The following is a 14,207-nucleotide window of genomic DNA, read 5'->3' as shown; positions in this document are numbered from 1 at the left end:
ATGGCCATTCAATACTCTGGCTTGTTTTCAGGCCTGAAGAGGGAAAAAAAAAAAAAAAAAAAAAAAGCCAATTCCTTGTATTTGGAAGAATAGGGGTAAACTGGCCCTCTTCAGGGTGTTGGAAGCCTCTCTCTGCCTCCTGCTGGAAAAAAGAGGCCCCTGGGCAGTCTTTTTAGCCACTTAGCCTGGTTCTGAGGTTTTCTTCTTAACAACTTATAATTCCAGATTGCAGCAAGAAATACAAATGCATTGGAGACCGGGTCTGTGCCAGAGGTGGAGGGGTTGGGCAGAGTGTTCCCAGGAGCACAGCAGGAGGAGAAAGTTCCAGGGTAGAAACTGGAACTCCTGCATGTTGGACACAAGTGGAATGGAGGCAATGTGGCCATCTGGATATGATTAAAAAAAAAAAAAGTTCACCCCTTTGATCCAAGCATCTCATATCTGGGGATATCTATGCAATAATGTTTAAGACAAAATTGTTTGCAAGTAGGGAAAAAATAGAAACAGTCCAGCTCTCCATCAATAGGGAATTCATTAATTAAATTATTATGTTGACATCTGTCAGTGGCAACTTGTTTCTTTTTTTCCTTCAACTCTGTCTTCCCCATCAGCTGGTCCCGTGGGCTCTGCCACTGAGGCATGTTCCAGGCTGGAGGCTGCATCCCTAGTCCCTGCCACCATCGCCTCTTGCCCGTGCCTCTGAATCCTGTAGCCTGACAAACTTCCTGGTTCCTCCATTGGTGCCTCTCCAATCTGTTCCTACACAGCTGCAGGACCCCCGGGTTCAGGGACTTCACATGTCTCTCAGGCTAAAATCCACAGGCGCTGTCTCATTGGGCCCTGGCCTGACTCTCCAACCTGGTTTCAAAAATGCTCATTCTTTACCTCCAGTTGAATCACACTTGAGCTTAGTCCAGCCTCCCAGCCTTTGCCCTGGCTGCTTCCTCTGCCTGGACTGCTCCATTCTCCTTCCTTCTCTTCCTTCCGGTGGCAGTAAAATGCCATATCCCTGGGGACTTCACACACTGTCTGTAAATTGTTTTCCCTCTCCCAACCAGCGTCTCTCTAACACTTTGTCCATCTTTTCTTTTTACTTTTTTCTTTTTTTTTTTTTTGAGACAGAGCCTCACTCTGTCACCCAGGCTGGAGTGTGGTGGTGAGATCTCGGCTCACTGCAAACTCTGCCTCCCAGATTTAAGCAATCCTCGTGCCTCAGCCTCCAGAATAGATGGGATTACAGGCATGCACCACCACATCCAGCATTTTTGTTTTGTTTTGTTTTGTTTTTGTATTTTTAGTACAGATGGATTTTCTCTACTAAAGCCCTAGGCTGGTCTTGAATGCCTGGCCTCAAATGATCTGCCCGCCTCGGCCTCCCAAAGTCCTAGGATTTCAGGCATGAGCTACAGTGCCTGGCCCCATCTTATTTTCTTCATAGCACTCAGTATAAGGTGAAATGCTCTCAACTATTTATTCATGCATTTGTCAATTATCCCTCCCATGAGAACTCAGAGCAAGGACTGAGTGTGTTGTATGCCTTTGCCTGGTGTACAGGAGCTGCCCGCTCTACACGTTTGGTGAATGAATGAATGAATGAATGAATATAAGAATGTTATGAAGCTGCTTGAAAGAATGAGGTAGACCTGTATGTCTTACTTGGAAAGGTGCCTTAAATGTATAGATGTAAATCCACTTATGAAAAACCAGAAATTAATCAAGTCTATGGAATTAGAATAGTGACTAGTTTTTGAGGGCTCACTATCATCTGGGCACAGTTTTAACCACTTTTACATTTATTGTCTTGTCTCATTTGGTCCTCACAGTAACCTTCTGGGATAGGTACAGTTTTTGGCACCATCCTGCAGAGGAGGACGCTGACACAGAGAGGTTAGGAAACTTGCTTAAGGTCACGCAGTCAGGAAATGGAGGAGCCAGGAAACGAATTTATAGGGTCTGACCTCTGAAAGAACATTCACTAAGTGGTGTAGAGTGTTTATTTCAGGGGATGGACAGGGGCTGAGGTGAGATTCTGGAGGCCGTGGGATATTAGGGGAGAGGTCCAGACGCCAATTCTATTCCTGCAGTACTGTGTGATCTTGGGCAAGTCATCTGCTTCTCTGTGCTTACCTGGGAACCAGAGGCGATGGTGCAGGGCTACCGAGAGAAGTAAATAGGATAACGTACCCACAGCGCCCAGCTCGAGGCCCTCCATCAGCCGACGATGGGAATGTTTGGTGGAGTAAGTCTGCCCTCCAAGGCCTGAAAGCCCCGTCCCGGTTCCCTGCGCCAGGGCCGCACAGGGGTGGGGAGAGGGCCGCAGGGCCTGGTTGCTTGGCTTGAGGCAGGGTCCTCCCTCGGGGCCTCGGCTCTCCCAGCTGCCGGCCGCGCTGCTGCTTCCCCTGCTCTGGACCGCGACTGCCTGGGCTGGGCGGCCGCACCACGGAATGCGCAGGGGTCATTTTTGGAAGAGCTCAGCTCCAGGCGCAAGGTGCCAAGAGCAGGGCGGATGACTTCAAAGGGCCTTTGCAGCATGTCCTGAAAGATGAGCCCTTGCAGCTCTCCCTGCCCCCGCAGAACACACAGCTTGAAAGGGAAATCGAGCTCGGAGCAGGTGGCTCAGGAATTTGGTGCACGCTGGGGAGGCAGCTCATTTGGGCACAAATACGTGAGGAGGGCGTGGCCTCCTTACACTCCCGGTTAGTATTGCGCGTTTGGGTCCGGGGTAAGCTCGCCTTCTGAGCTTTCATCGCTGGCCGCATTTCGCATTTATTTTTCTGATTATTTCATGATCCCTTTCTTCCCGGACAAGGGCCTGGGGTTTGTCTGTTGCTCTCTGTGTCTACAGTTCGACCTGCAGTAGAGGATGAGTAAATGTTTCCCTAGTGAATGAATGCGTTTTCCTCTTCCACCGGTTTCGTCACGTTGGAAAGGCACCGGGATTTAATCCTGCCTCTAGTAATAACCAGTTGGGTAATCTTGGACTTCGCTGTTCAGCTATAGGCTTAAAATCTGCCTCCATTTGAACCCAGGCCCTGCCTCTTACTAGCTGCGTCGCTTTAGAAAGTTGCCAAACTTCTCTGTGTTTCAATGTCCTCATTTGGGCAACGGGGTACTGAGTGCCTATGTCACAGACTGGAGTGAGGGATAAAGGGCTTAACACATACGAAGCACAACTAGGACGGCACATAGTAAGGTCTAGATAAATATTAACTCGTATTATTTTATTATTATTTTAAAATCAACTTTACTAAAGTATTAACTTACAAACAATAAAACGCACTCATTTTTAAGTATACAGTTTGATGAGTTTTGACTGATATATACACCCATGTAAGCACCACCTCAATCAAGATAAGCATTTCCAGGTCCCCGAAAGTTCCCTTTGTCCCTTTTAGTCAAGTGCTTACCTCGCCCTAGCACCTGACAGATGAGTTTTGCCGGTTCTCGAACTTTCCATGAGGCTGGGACTGGTGGTTCACGCCTCTAATCCCAGCACTTTGGGAGACTGAGGCAGGAGGATCACTTGAGCCCAGGAATTTGAGACCAGCCCGGGCAACATAGGGAGACCCAGTCTCTACAAAAATTTTTTAAAAAAATTAGCTGGGCTGGTTGGCATGCACCTGTAGTTCCAGCTACTTGCAGGCTGAGGCAGGAAGATCACTTGAGCCCAGGAGTTTGAGACCAGCCTGGGCCACGTAGGGAAACCCTGTCTCTCCAAAAAAAATAAAAAAAAAATTAACCAGGCATAATGCATTGCACTAACACTTATTCCACACTCAATAAACGCTCTCTCCTACCTCCTCTCCCTTCTTCCCGTTAAAGGGGTCCTTCCAAGGGTATTGGGAGGCAGAAATCTAAAGGTCAAGGGCACTGTGGAGTTGATGGGGGAGAAACCACTGTGTTTATAAAGCAGGTTGTTATTTTTTCATTCTTTGCCTTGTGTCCTTTCCCCTACTTCCCTCTTTTGAGGATAATTAAAATGCAAGCTGGCACTCCCTTGGAGGAGACAGCTGAAGATTTAATTGCCCCAAGAAAAATTTTCCAGCAAAAGGTCCTGTGGTAATGGCAGCTCTCGGCCTGGCTGCCCAAGTGCCTTTGCATCTGGCACAAAACATTAGAGATAATGCATTAATCTGCATGTGCACAGGGTCCATTTACTGGCATGGGGGGAGCCATGGCAGAATCAAGCCGACAGCCTTAGTCAGGCTGCAACCTTCTTGCCATTAAACTCTCACTCGGCCTCATTCTGGAGACAGGTCTGTGGCCCAGATCCATGCGACCGGCTGCCACACCAGCTGACCTTGCCCAGAGAGGGCCTGCGGGGGCAGAAGGCCCAGGTTGGTGGGAACCGCACCTTCTACCATGAGGGCTTGGCCTGTTGTCATTGAAGCAGAGCCAGGAGGACAAGTCTGTTGAGAGGCTGAGCCCCGCCAGCTCCCAAAGTTGAGCCATTGACCAGCCACGCTAGGGTTGTGCAATTTGAGAGTGGACAAATTTTTGCAATCTTTTATCCCGTTTTCTAAGTATAGCCCCAGTTTCTCTAGAAGACGAACCAAAGGCTCAGACAAAGGTCATTGGCTCCTTGCCTGTTGGGGATCATGCGTCATTTTTTTAAAAAGGTGATTGCCCTGAACCCAGGATCATGATGAAAGGCAGAGAAACTCAGTGGGAAAAGTCAGATGTACTGAGATTTGCTTCTAGTTCCAAACCTGCCAGTCAGGGACTCTCAGTTCTCCTAAAATGCCAAGCAGACTCCAACTTTTATGCTCTTCCTTCTCCCCTTTGCTCTCTTCCCTCCTTCTCCCCCTTCCTTTCTTCCTTCCCACCCATCCACCCATCCGTGCTCTCCTGCATCAATCCAGCCATCCATTCAGCCTCCCTCCTTCCATCCATCTATCCTCTCATCCTCCTTCTCTTCACTCCGTCCATCCTCCCATCCCTCTAATATTTGTTGGGTGCCTCCTATGGGCTTAGCATAGGAGTTACACTGATGAGTGAATCAACACCCTCCTTGCCCTGAGGCAGCAACTGGGGCAGTAGAGGAGAGGATGGTAATCATGTAATCACAGTGCCAATGTATAATTACAAATTGAGATGAGGGCTACAAAGAAGTGCTGGACATGGTTACTATGGAAGTGTTTGACAAGGGAACTTAGCCCAGCCTCTGGATTGGAGGACAAGCAGGAAAGATCCAGGGAGTGTTGCAGGCAGAGGGAGTAGCTCATGCGGGGGTCCTGTGGTTCATTTTAGAAACTGGCAGGAGGCTGGTGTTGCCAGTGCAGGGAGTGATGGAGAGAGTGGTGTGAGTCGGGCTGCAGAGCTCAGTAGGGGCCAGTGCACACAGGGAAGGCTGGCCTCTGCCAGGCACTGGGCTCCTTGGAACTCCTTTGCACTGGCTCCTTTGCACGTATCTGGCTTCTTGTTACTGATTTTTTAGATCTCAGCTCAGGGATTTCCTCTTCAAGACGTCTTTTTCTGCCCTGTGCAGGCTGAATGAAGCCACTATGCTTTCCTTTAATAAGACAAAGTATCTCAAATTTGGAAATAAGGCAAAAGAAGGCAGTGCTTCATCTCGTTGCCATACTGGGGCATGGTTTAAAAGCCCCACTGAAGGATTAGTTAGTTCTGTAGAAGAATATACCTGAGTTTGTCTTTCCTATTTGATTAAGGCCCAGATTGGGGCTAATTTGTAGACTTTTGTCTGGTGGGTGCAAATGGCTTCTGTCTGGCAGAAAATAATAGCTCCAAAGATATGGCCTTATTGCCTTGTAGAACATTAACCGGATTGATCTCTAACTTGAAAATGTTATTCTCACCTTCCTTTTTCAAAGCCTCTAAGTGCCCATTTACTCTTGGAACCAGCTCTTGCCCCACTGCTGGCTCACTCATTAGTGTGTTAATTCTGCACTTGTACATCATGTTTGTCACGCCCTTCTCAGCAGCGCTCATCCCTGCACTGGGATTGCCAGTGGCTCTGCCTCCCTCATATACGAGCTCATACGGGTGTGGTCCATTTTTTGTCCACATTGTGTCCTCAGAACTTTGCACAGGGCCAGGTTCCAGTAGGAGCTTGAGAAATAATTACTAGTTGAAAGATCTTGAACTTATTACCTCTCCACCTCTCTGAGCCTCAATTTTCTTCCCTGTGAAATTGACGTTCCATTTGTAAAGAATGTGAAGGTTCCATGAAATAAAGAATTCGAGTGTCTAGAGTCCAGTGTGGCACATGGTAGGCTTTAGTCTCCCTTATCCTAGGGGCTGAATCCCAAAGGTAGAGGGTGAAGTTCTGGTTTGGGAGCTCATGTCTGGTCGAGAGGACACCAAGTCACTGGAGGAATGACTCATGGTGGGGTTAGGGAAGTCAAAGGAGTTGCTATATAGTATTTCTTGGGAGAGGAAGATCAACCTGGCCAGGGAGTCCAGTAGGGGCTGGGGAGGAGCAGGAAATGTTCTTAAACAGGTCAGGTGGTGGTATAAGGCAGAGGACTCCGAAAACCAAGCTGGGGTGTTGCACCCCATACCCGAAAGGTTGGTAAGAGAGACCTATTTCAGGCTAATGAGAAAGAGAGGGACTTGATAAAATTATTTGTCAGAAGAGAAGACCAACCATTGCAGAGATGCTCTAATAACCTGGCCTGATATGTGAGTGTGTGGGTGTGAATGTGTGTGTGTGTTTCTGTGCATATGTCGACTGCTGTCTGCACCACACTGCTGCAAAGAGTCTTAAATCTACTTTCTCATCGAACTCACCAGAACCCCAGGAGGTGAAGGCTGCTACTATCCCTGTTTCACAGGTGACAAAGCAGAGGCTCAGTGGTGAATCTCTTTGCCCAAGGTCACAGGGCAAGGACTCTGGGGTGCAGTTGTATCCGATTCCAATGGGTGGAGGAGGAGGAAAAGTGATGGAAGGAATCTCAGGAGATGAAGTGATAACAGATAATGGCTTATCCTTGTAGGCATCTTTAATCTTTGTGCTGTTTAGCATCTTTCACTGTTTTCTGTGCTGTTTTGATCACGGGGATGTTCATCTTTCAAATGAACTCAGCGACACTCCTTGGGCCCCTCACTGGGGCCAGGCCCTGGGCTGGGTTCAGGTACCAAAGATAAGGTGTTGACACTAACTTTAAAAAACAGATTGGCCAGGGGTGGGGAGGGGCAGGCATCAAAGTTTGAGGGGGACAGGGCTGGGCATCTATCTTTTAAAAAATTCGAGGCATAACTTATATACAGGGAAATGCACCCATCTTAAATGTGCAGCTGGAAAGGTTTTTACATATGCAACCCCCCAGATAACCACAACTCAGGAAGACGTAGAGCATGTGCCACCCCAGGCTTCTCCTGGTCCTCCCTCCAAGGGCGGCCACTCTTCTGATCTCTGTTGCCAAGGTTTTGCCTGTTTTTGAACATCAGGAGCACGTCTTCTTAAAAAGCATCTTCAGTGTCATAATCTTGTATTCAGAAAAGAAACCAAGAGCCTGGTCAGGCACAGTGAAGAGGGTGGTGAAGGGGGGTGGTGTCGGGGATCCCAGCAGTGGCAGGCTCAAGGGTGCCTCGGCTGGCTGGTGAGCAGGCAGGCAGCCATATCACCCTGATGTTCTGACACTTTGGTGGTGAGATGTGGTGTTTCTGGCTACTGATAGTGTCCAGTGTATCCTGAACATTATCTATGCCCCCCATTTTCTCACTATCAGCCCCAGCCCCCATCATATGCCCATTCGGTGCTGGACTAGACCATACCCACAGTGGCGTCACTTCCTGGATGGCAACCTTGGAGCAAAATGCTTAATCTCTCTGTGTTTCCATTTCTTTATTAAGTGGGGGATAATCATAGTACCTAACTCATAGGTTTGTCAAGAGAATAAAGTGAATTAATTTTAATAAATACTTGTCCAGAGTTTAGGAGAGTGTCTAACATGTAGTATGTGTTTATGCCAAAATTAAGTAAACCTTCGTCAAAACTTGGCTGTTGGAATTGTGCTAGAAGACACAGGGGCTTTTACAGTTGGGCATTCAAATCTTGGGGTTGGGGGCCGGTGGAGGTTTTCCTGATTATCACATAAAATGGGCAGGGGCTTCAGGTGGAAGGCAGAGGACTCTGGCCTGGTCCTCATGGAGGAAGGGAGTCTTAGCATTCTCCTTTGCACCAGGAGGAACCCCAAGGAGGTGTCCGATACATGCCAAATGCTTGACTGATTTCCTGGCGGGCTGGAAAAGGGCCACTTAGCTCCCATCAACTTTCATTTCGCCTGCCAACCTCCCGCCCTGGAGATTTGGCCGTGGAGAAGCAAGGCCCAGGTGCTGCATAAAATACACCCCCCAAGTCTCCTTGTCTGGACATGCAGTCCATCATCCCCCACCTTCCCAGAGAATGGAAGGCATTTCCCCACCCACTCGGCCTGGATTCATGCCTTGAACACCCCATTCCTGCAAGCAGTGCACATATTTCATGGGTTGCTCCTGGAGGGAGGCGGAGAGCTGAACTCAGGCCACGGGCCAGGAAACTGCTGAGCTGTCTGTTACAGCCAAGGTCCTGGCCTGAGAGGAGGGTGACCTCTCTGAGCCCCACAGAAGGCTCCTTGGTTCAGGTGGTCTCTGATTCACATGGACCAGGCCAAGGGTGTAGGGATGATCCCCAGTGGGCTTGTGGATCTGCGTTCAAGTCTCAACTTGACTAAAGACTCTGCGTGAGATTGGTCATGTCACATGCACTTCCAGAACCTCATCTTTCCTTCTTTGCAAAATGGGCACAACCACAGCGATCTGATAGTCATGAGAATTAAATGAGGCAGTAAGTACAGTGTGGGGGAGAAGAGTCAGATTCCCTGGCTTCAAACTGCTCTGCCATGGGACATTGGAGAAATGACTTCTCCGTGTCTCAGTTTCCTTATCTGTAAAGCACAGAGAACAAGAGTTCCTCCCTCATGTAGTTGGGAGAAGGAAATGAGTTCTAACTGTGAAGCACTTGGCACCACACTTGTCATAGCTGTTATTAGCTATCATGGTGGTTAATTTTGCAGTCAGTGGTCAATACATGATGTATTGATTATTAACCCAGTGGCTAAGCATCAGGCACTACAGTTATCCAGTTGGAACTGGAGGCTCAGTAACATCACTCATTAGCTGTGTGAACCTGTGTAAGTTGCACCCTCTCTCTGTGTCATCTACAGTCAGTAACATAATTGCCCTTGAGTCACAAGGTTTAAGAATTCATCAAGGTAAAGTGTTGACACATAGTAACCACTAAATATTAACATATTTATGCCTTAACTTTATTACATAATTAGCACTAATATCATTAACGATCTAATGGAGGGATAGAAAGGAAACTAACATTTATTGAGCACCCACTATAAACCAGCACTTGACATCAGTCATCTGGCAGGGATATTACAGGACAAGCATTAGATGTCTGCATTTGGTGGGGAAGGAGAGTGAGGCCCCAGGAGGGTGAGCCGGGTGTCTGAGATCCCATTAGTGGTGAGAGGCCACGAGACTCAGCTATGCAGGGTCAGGGCAGGAAGGAAAGACACAAGCCTCAGTGATGGCCTACCCAGTGCCAAGCGTGGGCTCAGTGCTTCCAACCTCCTTGAATCCACACAGTCACCCTGGCAGGGACTATTCCTGCCCCATTGTGCCAACGCGGGGCCCGAGTCTCAAAGAGGTGCTGTTTGAATTCCCGCAGCTACAAAGCAGCAGAGCCGAGATCTAAACTCAGTTGTCTATATGGAATTTTATCTCAACCTTACATCGGCTCCTTCTGAGCCAGGGCAAACAAAAATCGTATGTCTCTAAAACCTACATGAGGGGCTCAAATGCTGTAGGTTGTTTCCAAACCCTGGGGTCCATTCAATCCTCTTCCAGGCTTTGGCAGGAGGGCGGGCAGCCCCCGAGGTGGCCCCGGGACACACTCACAAAGACAAGAATACTGAACACCGGAAGGACTCATTATTACCCAGAAATCTTTATTACAAAAATATTTTGCAAGCCAAAAAGTTTAAGTTGCAACTATATACAAAATGGGGCCTGTTTCCTTCCCAGCAGTCTTAAAATAAACTCCTGAAACCATGCTCCTTCCGCAGGGTTGGTTCAACCTCTTCCTTTTCCTGGGGTTCAATACACAAGGTATGTGGATTCTCCAGGTTGCCAGGCTAAAGCTAAAGCTACACATCTTCCTTGGCCTTATTCCCTTATTTCCCCCTCCAAGAATTAAAATAAAATAAAATGAAAATGGCACCAAGAAAACATTCTTTTAAAATACTGAATGTGTGTGTGCATGCGTGTGCACACGTATGTGCTGTCTCTGGGTAAAAGAGAGGGAGACGAAGGTTTACAAACCAATCTTTTGGAATTTGGAACTAGCCTGAGCCAGGTGGCTGGGTCACTGTGGCTCCCAGATGCCACACGGGAGCTCCGGCCAAAGCTGTCCACATGGTCTGTTGGCTCAGCTAATTCCTGGATGCCATCATTGAAATCACCAGGTGACCATCCCCCAGAGAGCTGGGTCTATGCTGAGCTCCTGCAGTCTCACCTGTAGGACCTCCAGGAATGGGCAGGATGGCTCAGCTACTTTTACAGCCTGAACCAGAAATCCCTTGGGCATCCCAAGGCCAGGAGTCATGAACATTAGCGTCTCAACTCTAAGAGTTATAGTGAAGACTGAATAAATAGGGCTTGCGACATCTGCTTGCCCTGGGCCCGGTCAGGCCCTCACACCCGACTGGAAGGGTGGGGGTTAAAGGGTAACTGGGTCACACCCTCTGGCCAACCTTCTGGGACAGAGGGGGAATCAGCCCGAGCTTCACAGCTGCACCATCCCCCTGGCTGTCTTCAATTTATTCCAGTTTGATCCCAGTAGGGTTTGAGAGCAGAAATGGAAGATTTCTTCTTCAAGGATCAGCTCAGAAAGCCGGGATGGGGGCGGTCACTAAAGGGGTAGGATAGACGGCCAGGGCCACTATCCCTACCCTCTATGTGTTCCTAAAGTGCTTATGAGAGGTGGTGGGGAGGGGTGTCATCTTCACTATCCCCACTTTACGGATAAGCAGACTGAGGCGTTAGGTCTCGATAAGACTGCACTGTCAAGAGGCAGCCCTCAGCAGCCCTGGGCAGGCTGGACTTACCACAGCGGGGTCACAGAAGGCTGCAGTACCAGCCGCGTGGCTCAGCTGAGAACATGGCCAAGTCAGTCCCAGCCAGAAGGCTGTGTCTCCAGGGAGCGGCTGACCTGATCCTTCTTGCCCATTCTTGGGGTTCTGGGACTTGGAGGAACTCAGTCTTCGCTGTAAGAAAATCCCTCCAGGACAACAAACTGTTAAACCTCAGACTTCACAAGACCCAACCATGGACTTCAACACATGACAGACAGCCAAGATCACGTTGCTGTTGTTTTAAGAAAAAAACAAAACAAAACACCACAGATCAAGTTTTCTAACACCTCAGTTTCAAGATTGCACATTTCACATTTCTCAGTAATTTACAGGCGTCCACAGCGAGATGTTGCTTAGTGCTAGCTGGAGGGGCAAGCTCAGGTCTAGAAGGGAGAGATGGGTCCGGGTGGAGCAACACAGTTGGGCCCCAGGGAGTCTTGGAGGGACCCGAGGAAGCAGAGGGTTTTGTCTCCAGTCCTTTGGGAGGGGTCCTCTCCTCCTCCAGGACTCATGGCTCTTTAGCCTAGGGATGGGGGAGGCCAGGACTGTTGGCAGGAACCTCACCAAGCCTGGATACGGGTTGCAGAGTTTTTTTCCAGCTTTTCCATGGAAGGGGCAGTTTGATCTAAAGGGGAAATCTTCCCCACTCTAGCCCCAGTTGGGTGGTGGTAGTGGTGGTGGTGGTGGAGGTGGTGGAGGTCAGGGGAGGTGGGATTTTCTCCTCCCCACCCTGGAAGATCAGGCTTCGGAGCATCGGGGAGGCAGTCGAGGGTCTTCAAAACCCACATGGTGATGGACGGAGGCACAAGACTTCTGGGACCCCAGGCAGTTCTGGCCACTTCCCAGGTTGGTTCCCTGGCTGGTTTGGCAACGTCAGCCTCCAGGTGTGTGGCAAGGTGGGGGGAGGGGGCCGTGGCTGCCCAGGAAGTGCTGGAGAGCCAAGGAGGGGTGGGGAGAGAAGAGCCACCCTGGCCCCTGGGTCCCAGAGCCTGCACCGCCCCAGCCCTCCGGGAACTGGGTTGGCTGTGCTCATCACGGCGGCTCCCTGTGGGACAAGAAAGCGCGTAGAGATGGGTGCTAGAGCAAACCACGGTCCCATTCACTTCCTCGGGACCTGGACGCTGGCATACTCTGAGAAGGACGGCTCAGGCTTGGGGGCCGGCTGCTTGGGGGTCCGGTTGAGGTGGACCATGTCCAGGTCAGCATAGGTGAGGGTGTCCTCCGACGCGGGCTGCGGGCTGGTCTGAATGCTGGCATACTCCGTGTGGTTGTTGGGCTCCGCAGCCTGGGGAGCAGGCTTCTTCCCCTTGGGCAGGTTCAGGTCCGCATATGTGATATCATTTGTGTCCTGGATTTAAGATACCCAAAGAGAAAGTCATGAGAAGGTCATTCTATAGCCCCTGGCCCACTCACTCAAACTGAATACCAAGTCTGGATGCTTCTGTGTCCTCTCGGCCCACACTGGCTCAGCCATAAGTCATGTTCCCCTCATCTCTTGCCAACGTTACTTGCCTCCAGCCTTGCCCCTTCCCATCCGCCCTCCTCCTCACCCTGCCTGAAGGGTCTTTCTGACCCGCACAGTGCGGTCTCCTCACAGCCCCGCCTCAGTGTCACCTCCTCCCATTCCTGCCTCCTCCCAGCCTGAACCACCTGCAGTCTTCGCCCATTTCCCTCGAGGGTGTCTGTCCTGCTTCTCCTTGTAACAAATCCCAATCCACCCTGTAAATTTCAGATGAAGCATGGCTCATCCTAAGACCCTTCCTGGCCCTCCCCTCTCCTGGCAGGGTCCATGTTCCTTCTTTGTGCTTCCTCAGCCCATGTTTGTTTTCCATCACAGGGCCCACTACCCAGGACCATGTCTGTTTGGGGGCCTGAGGAGGTGCTGATGGTGGTATGTGTGGGGACATTCATTAATGTATGCATTTATTCCATAAATATTCACTGGGCATTTGTTATGATTCAGAAACCAAGGCTGGCACATAAGAAGTCTGATCCATATTGAATGAATACATGAGTGGATGGCAATAATTTCAGCTTCACTCAGGGCAAAGCTGGGGACAGGTAGACAGAGAACAGGGGCAGTATAAGAACGAGATCGCCAGTTAGTGAAGCAGGAAACGTTCTGGAGTCAGAAAGCCTGGGTTTGAATCCTGGTTCTAGCTCAGGGATTTTGAGCAATTCACTTAACCTCTCTGGGCCTCAGTTTCTCCATCTGTAAAGAGGGGATGATAATAGTGTCTACTGCCAGGGTTGCTGTGAGGATGGAATGAGATTATCCAGGTAAAGCGTTCAGAACAGAGCCTGGTACCTATTGAGCATCTGTCTTCAATAAATGTTCGCAATCATTAACCACTTAGCAAACTGGGATACCTCCCATGTGCTAATCCTATCAACCTGCCACTGCCGCCTCAAAAGCGCCCATCATGAATGATAAACTTTGCTCCCTCTGTGACTGGCCCCTGCGTGATAGAACAGAATAAAGCTACCACTAACCGGCACAACTCCTATTTGGTGCACGGTAATGGCCGATTTCAGTTCTCAGGGCTTACAAGCAGCACACAACCACACAGATCACCCCATCCACTCTTACCACAACCCTGCTTGGGAAGGATTATCTATTCCACTTTACGGCTGAAGACACTGAGACCAAGGGAGGTTCAATAAAGTGGACAAAGTTGTCCGGCTGGCAAAGAACCAAAGTGTGTTGGACTCTACGACTGTGCTCTTAGCACACAGCTCCTCTGTCCTGAGCCCTGCGTGCTCTCATTTGCTTCTGTCTGGGAAATCCGTGTTGACAGCGTGCAACTCCCTCCCTGGCCAGGGCTGGCACCTGGCACTGGAATCGCAGGCACTCTGCCAGCTGGGCTGTGACTGTCTGGCTCACTGTCCAGTGCGTGGCACACAGTGGGTGCCCAGTAAGTCTCTGCTGTGAATTTCGTACAGGTTTCCATGACCCATTCTTCTCACCATCATTTTATCCCCCCAGAAGATTCCAGGAGGAAGTCCAGAAGTAAAATGATGGGGGAGAAGATCTCCCTCGCTCATGACTGGAAATTGTTT

The 14,207-nt window shown here is 49.6% G+C and overlaps 1 protein-coding gene and 1 long non-coding RNA gene across 17 annotated transcripts in view; both read right to left on the bottom strand.

Annotated features, from left to right (window-relative positions):
- The window catches only part of LOC109024278 (uncharacterized), a 60,491-nt gene extending 57,865 nt beyond the window's left edge, over positions 1–2,626 (bottom strand). Inside the window, exon 1 of the long non-coding RNA XR_010132295.1 lies at positions 2,185–2,626. This is a non-coding gene — a long non-coding RNA (uncharacterized lncRNA). The remainder of the gene's footprint in view (positions 1–2,184) is intronic.
- Positions 2,627–9,942: 7,316 nt separating this feature from the next.
- The window catches only part of LOC101135429 (tyrosine-protein phosphatase non-receptor type substrate 1), a 45,671-nt gene continuing 41,406 nt past the window's right edge, over positions 9,943–14,207 (bottom strand). For all 16 annotated transcript variants that reach the window (XM_031004773.3, XM_063702207.1, XM_063702210.1 and 13 more), the window contains one exon: positions 9,943–12,495. In XM_031004773.3, coding sequence (XP_030860633.1) covers positions 12,247–12,495 — 249 coding nt within the window. In that variant the 3' untranslated portion in view covers positions 9,943–12,246. The remainder of the gene's footprint in view (positions 12,496–14,207) is intronic.

This window comes from Gorilla gorilla, chromosome 21, assembly GCF_029281585.2.
Source record: "Gorilla gorilla gorilla isolate KB3781 chromosome 21, NHGRI_mGorGor1-v2.1_pri, whole genome shotgun sequence".
NCBI classification, from domain to species: Eukaryota; Metazoa; Chordata; class Mammalia; order Primates; family Hominidae; genus Gorilla; species Gorilla gorilla.
This window is presented reverse-complemented; position numbering and strand designations above follow the sequence as displayed.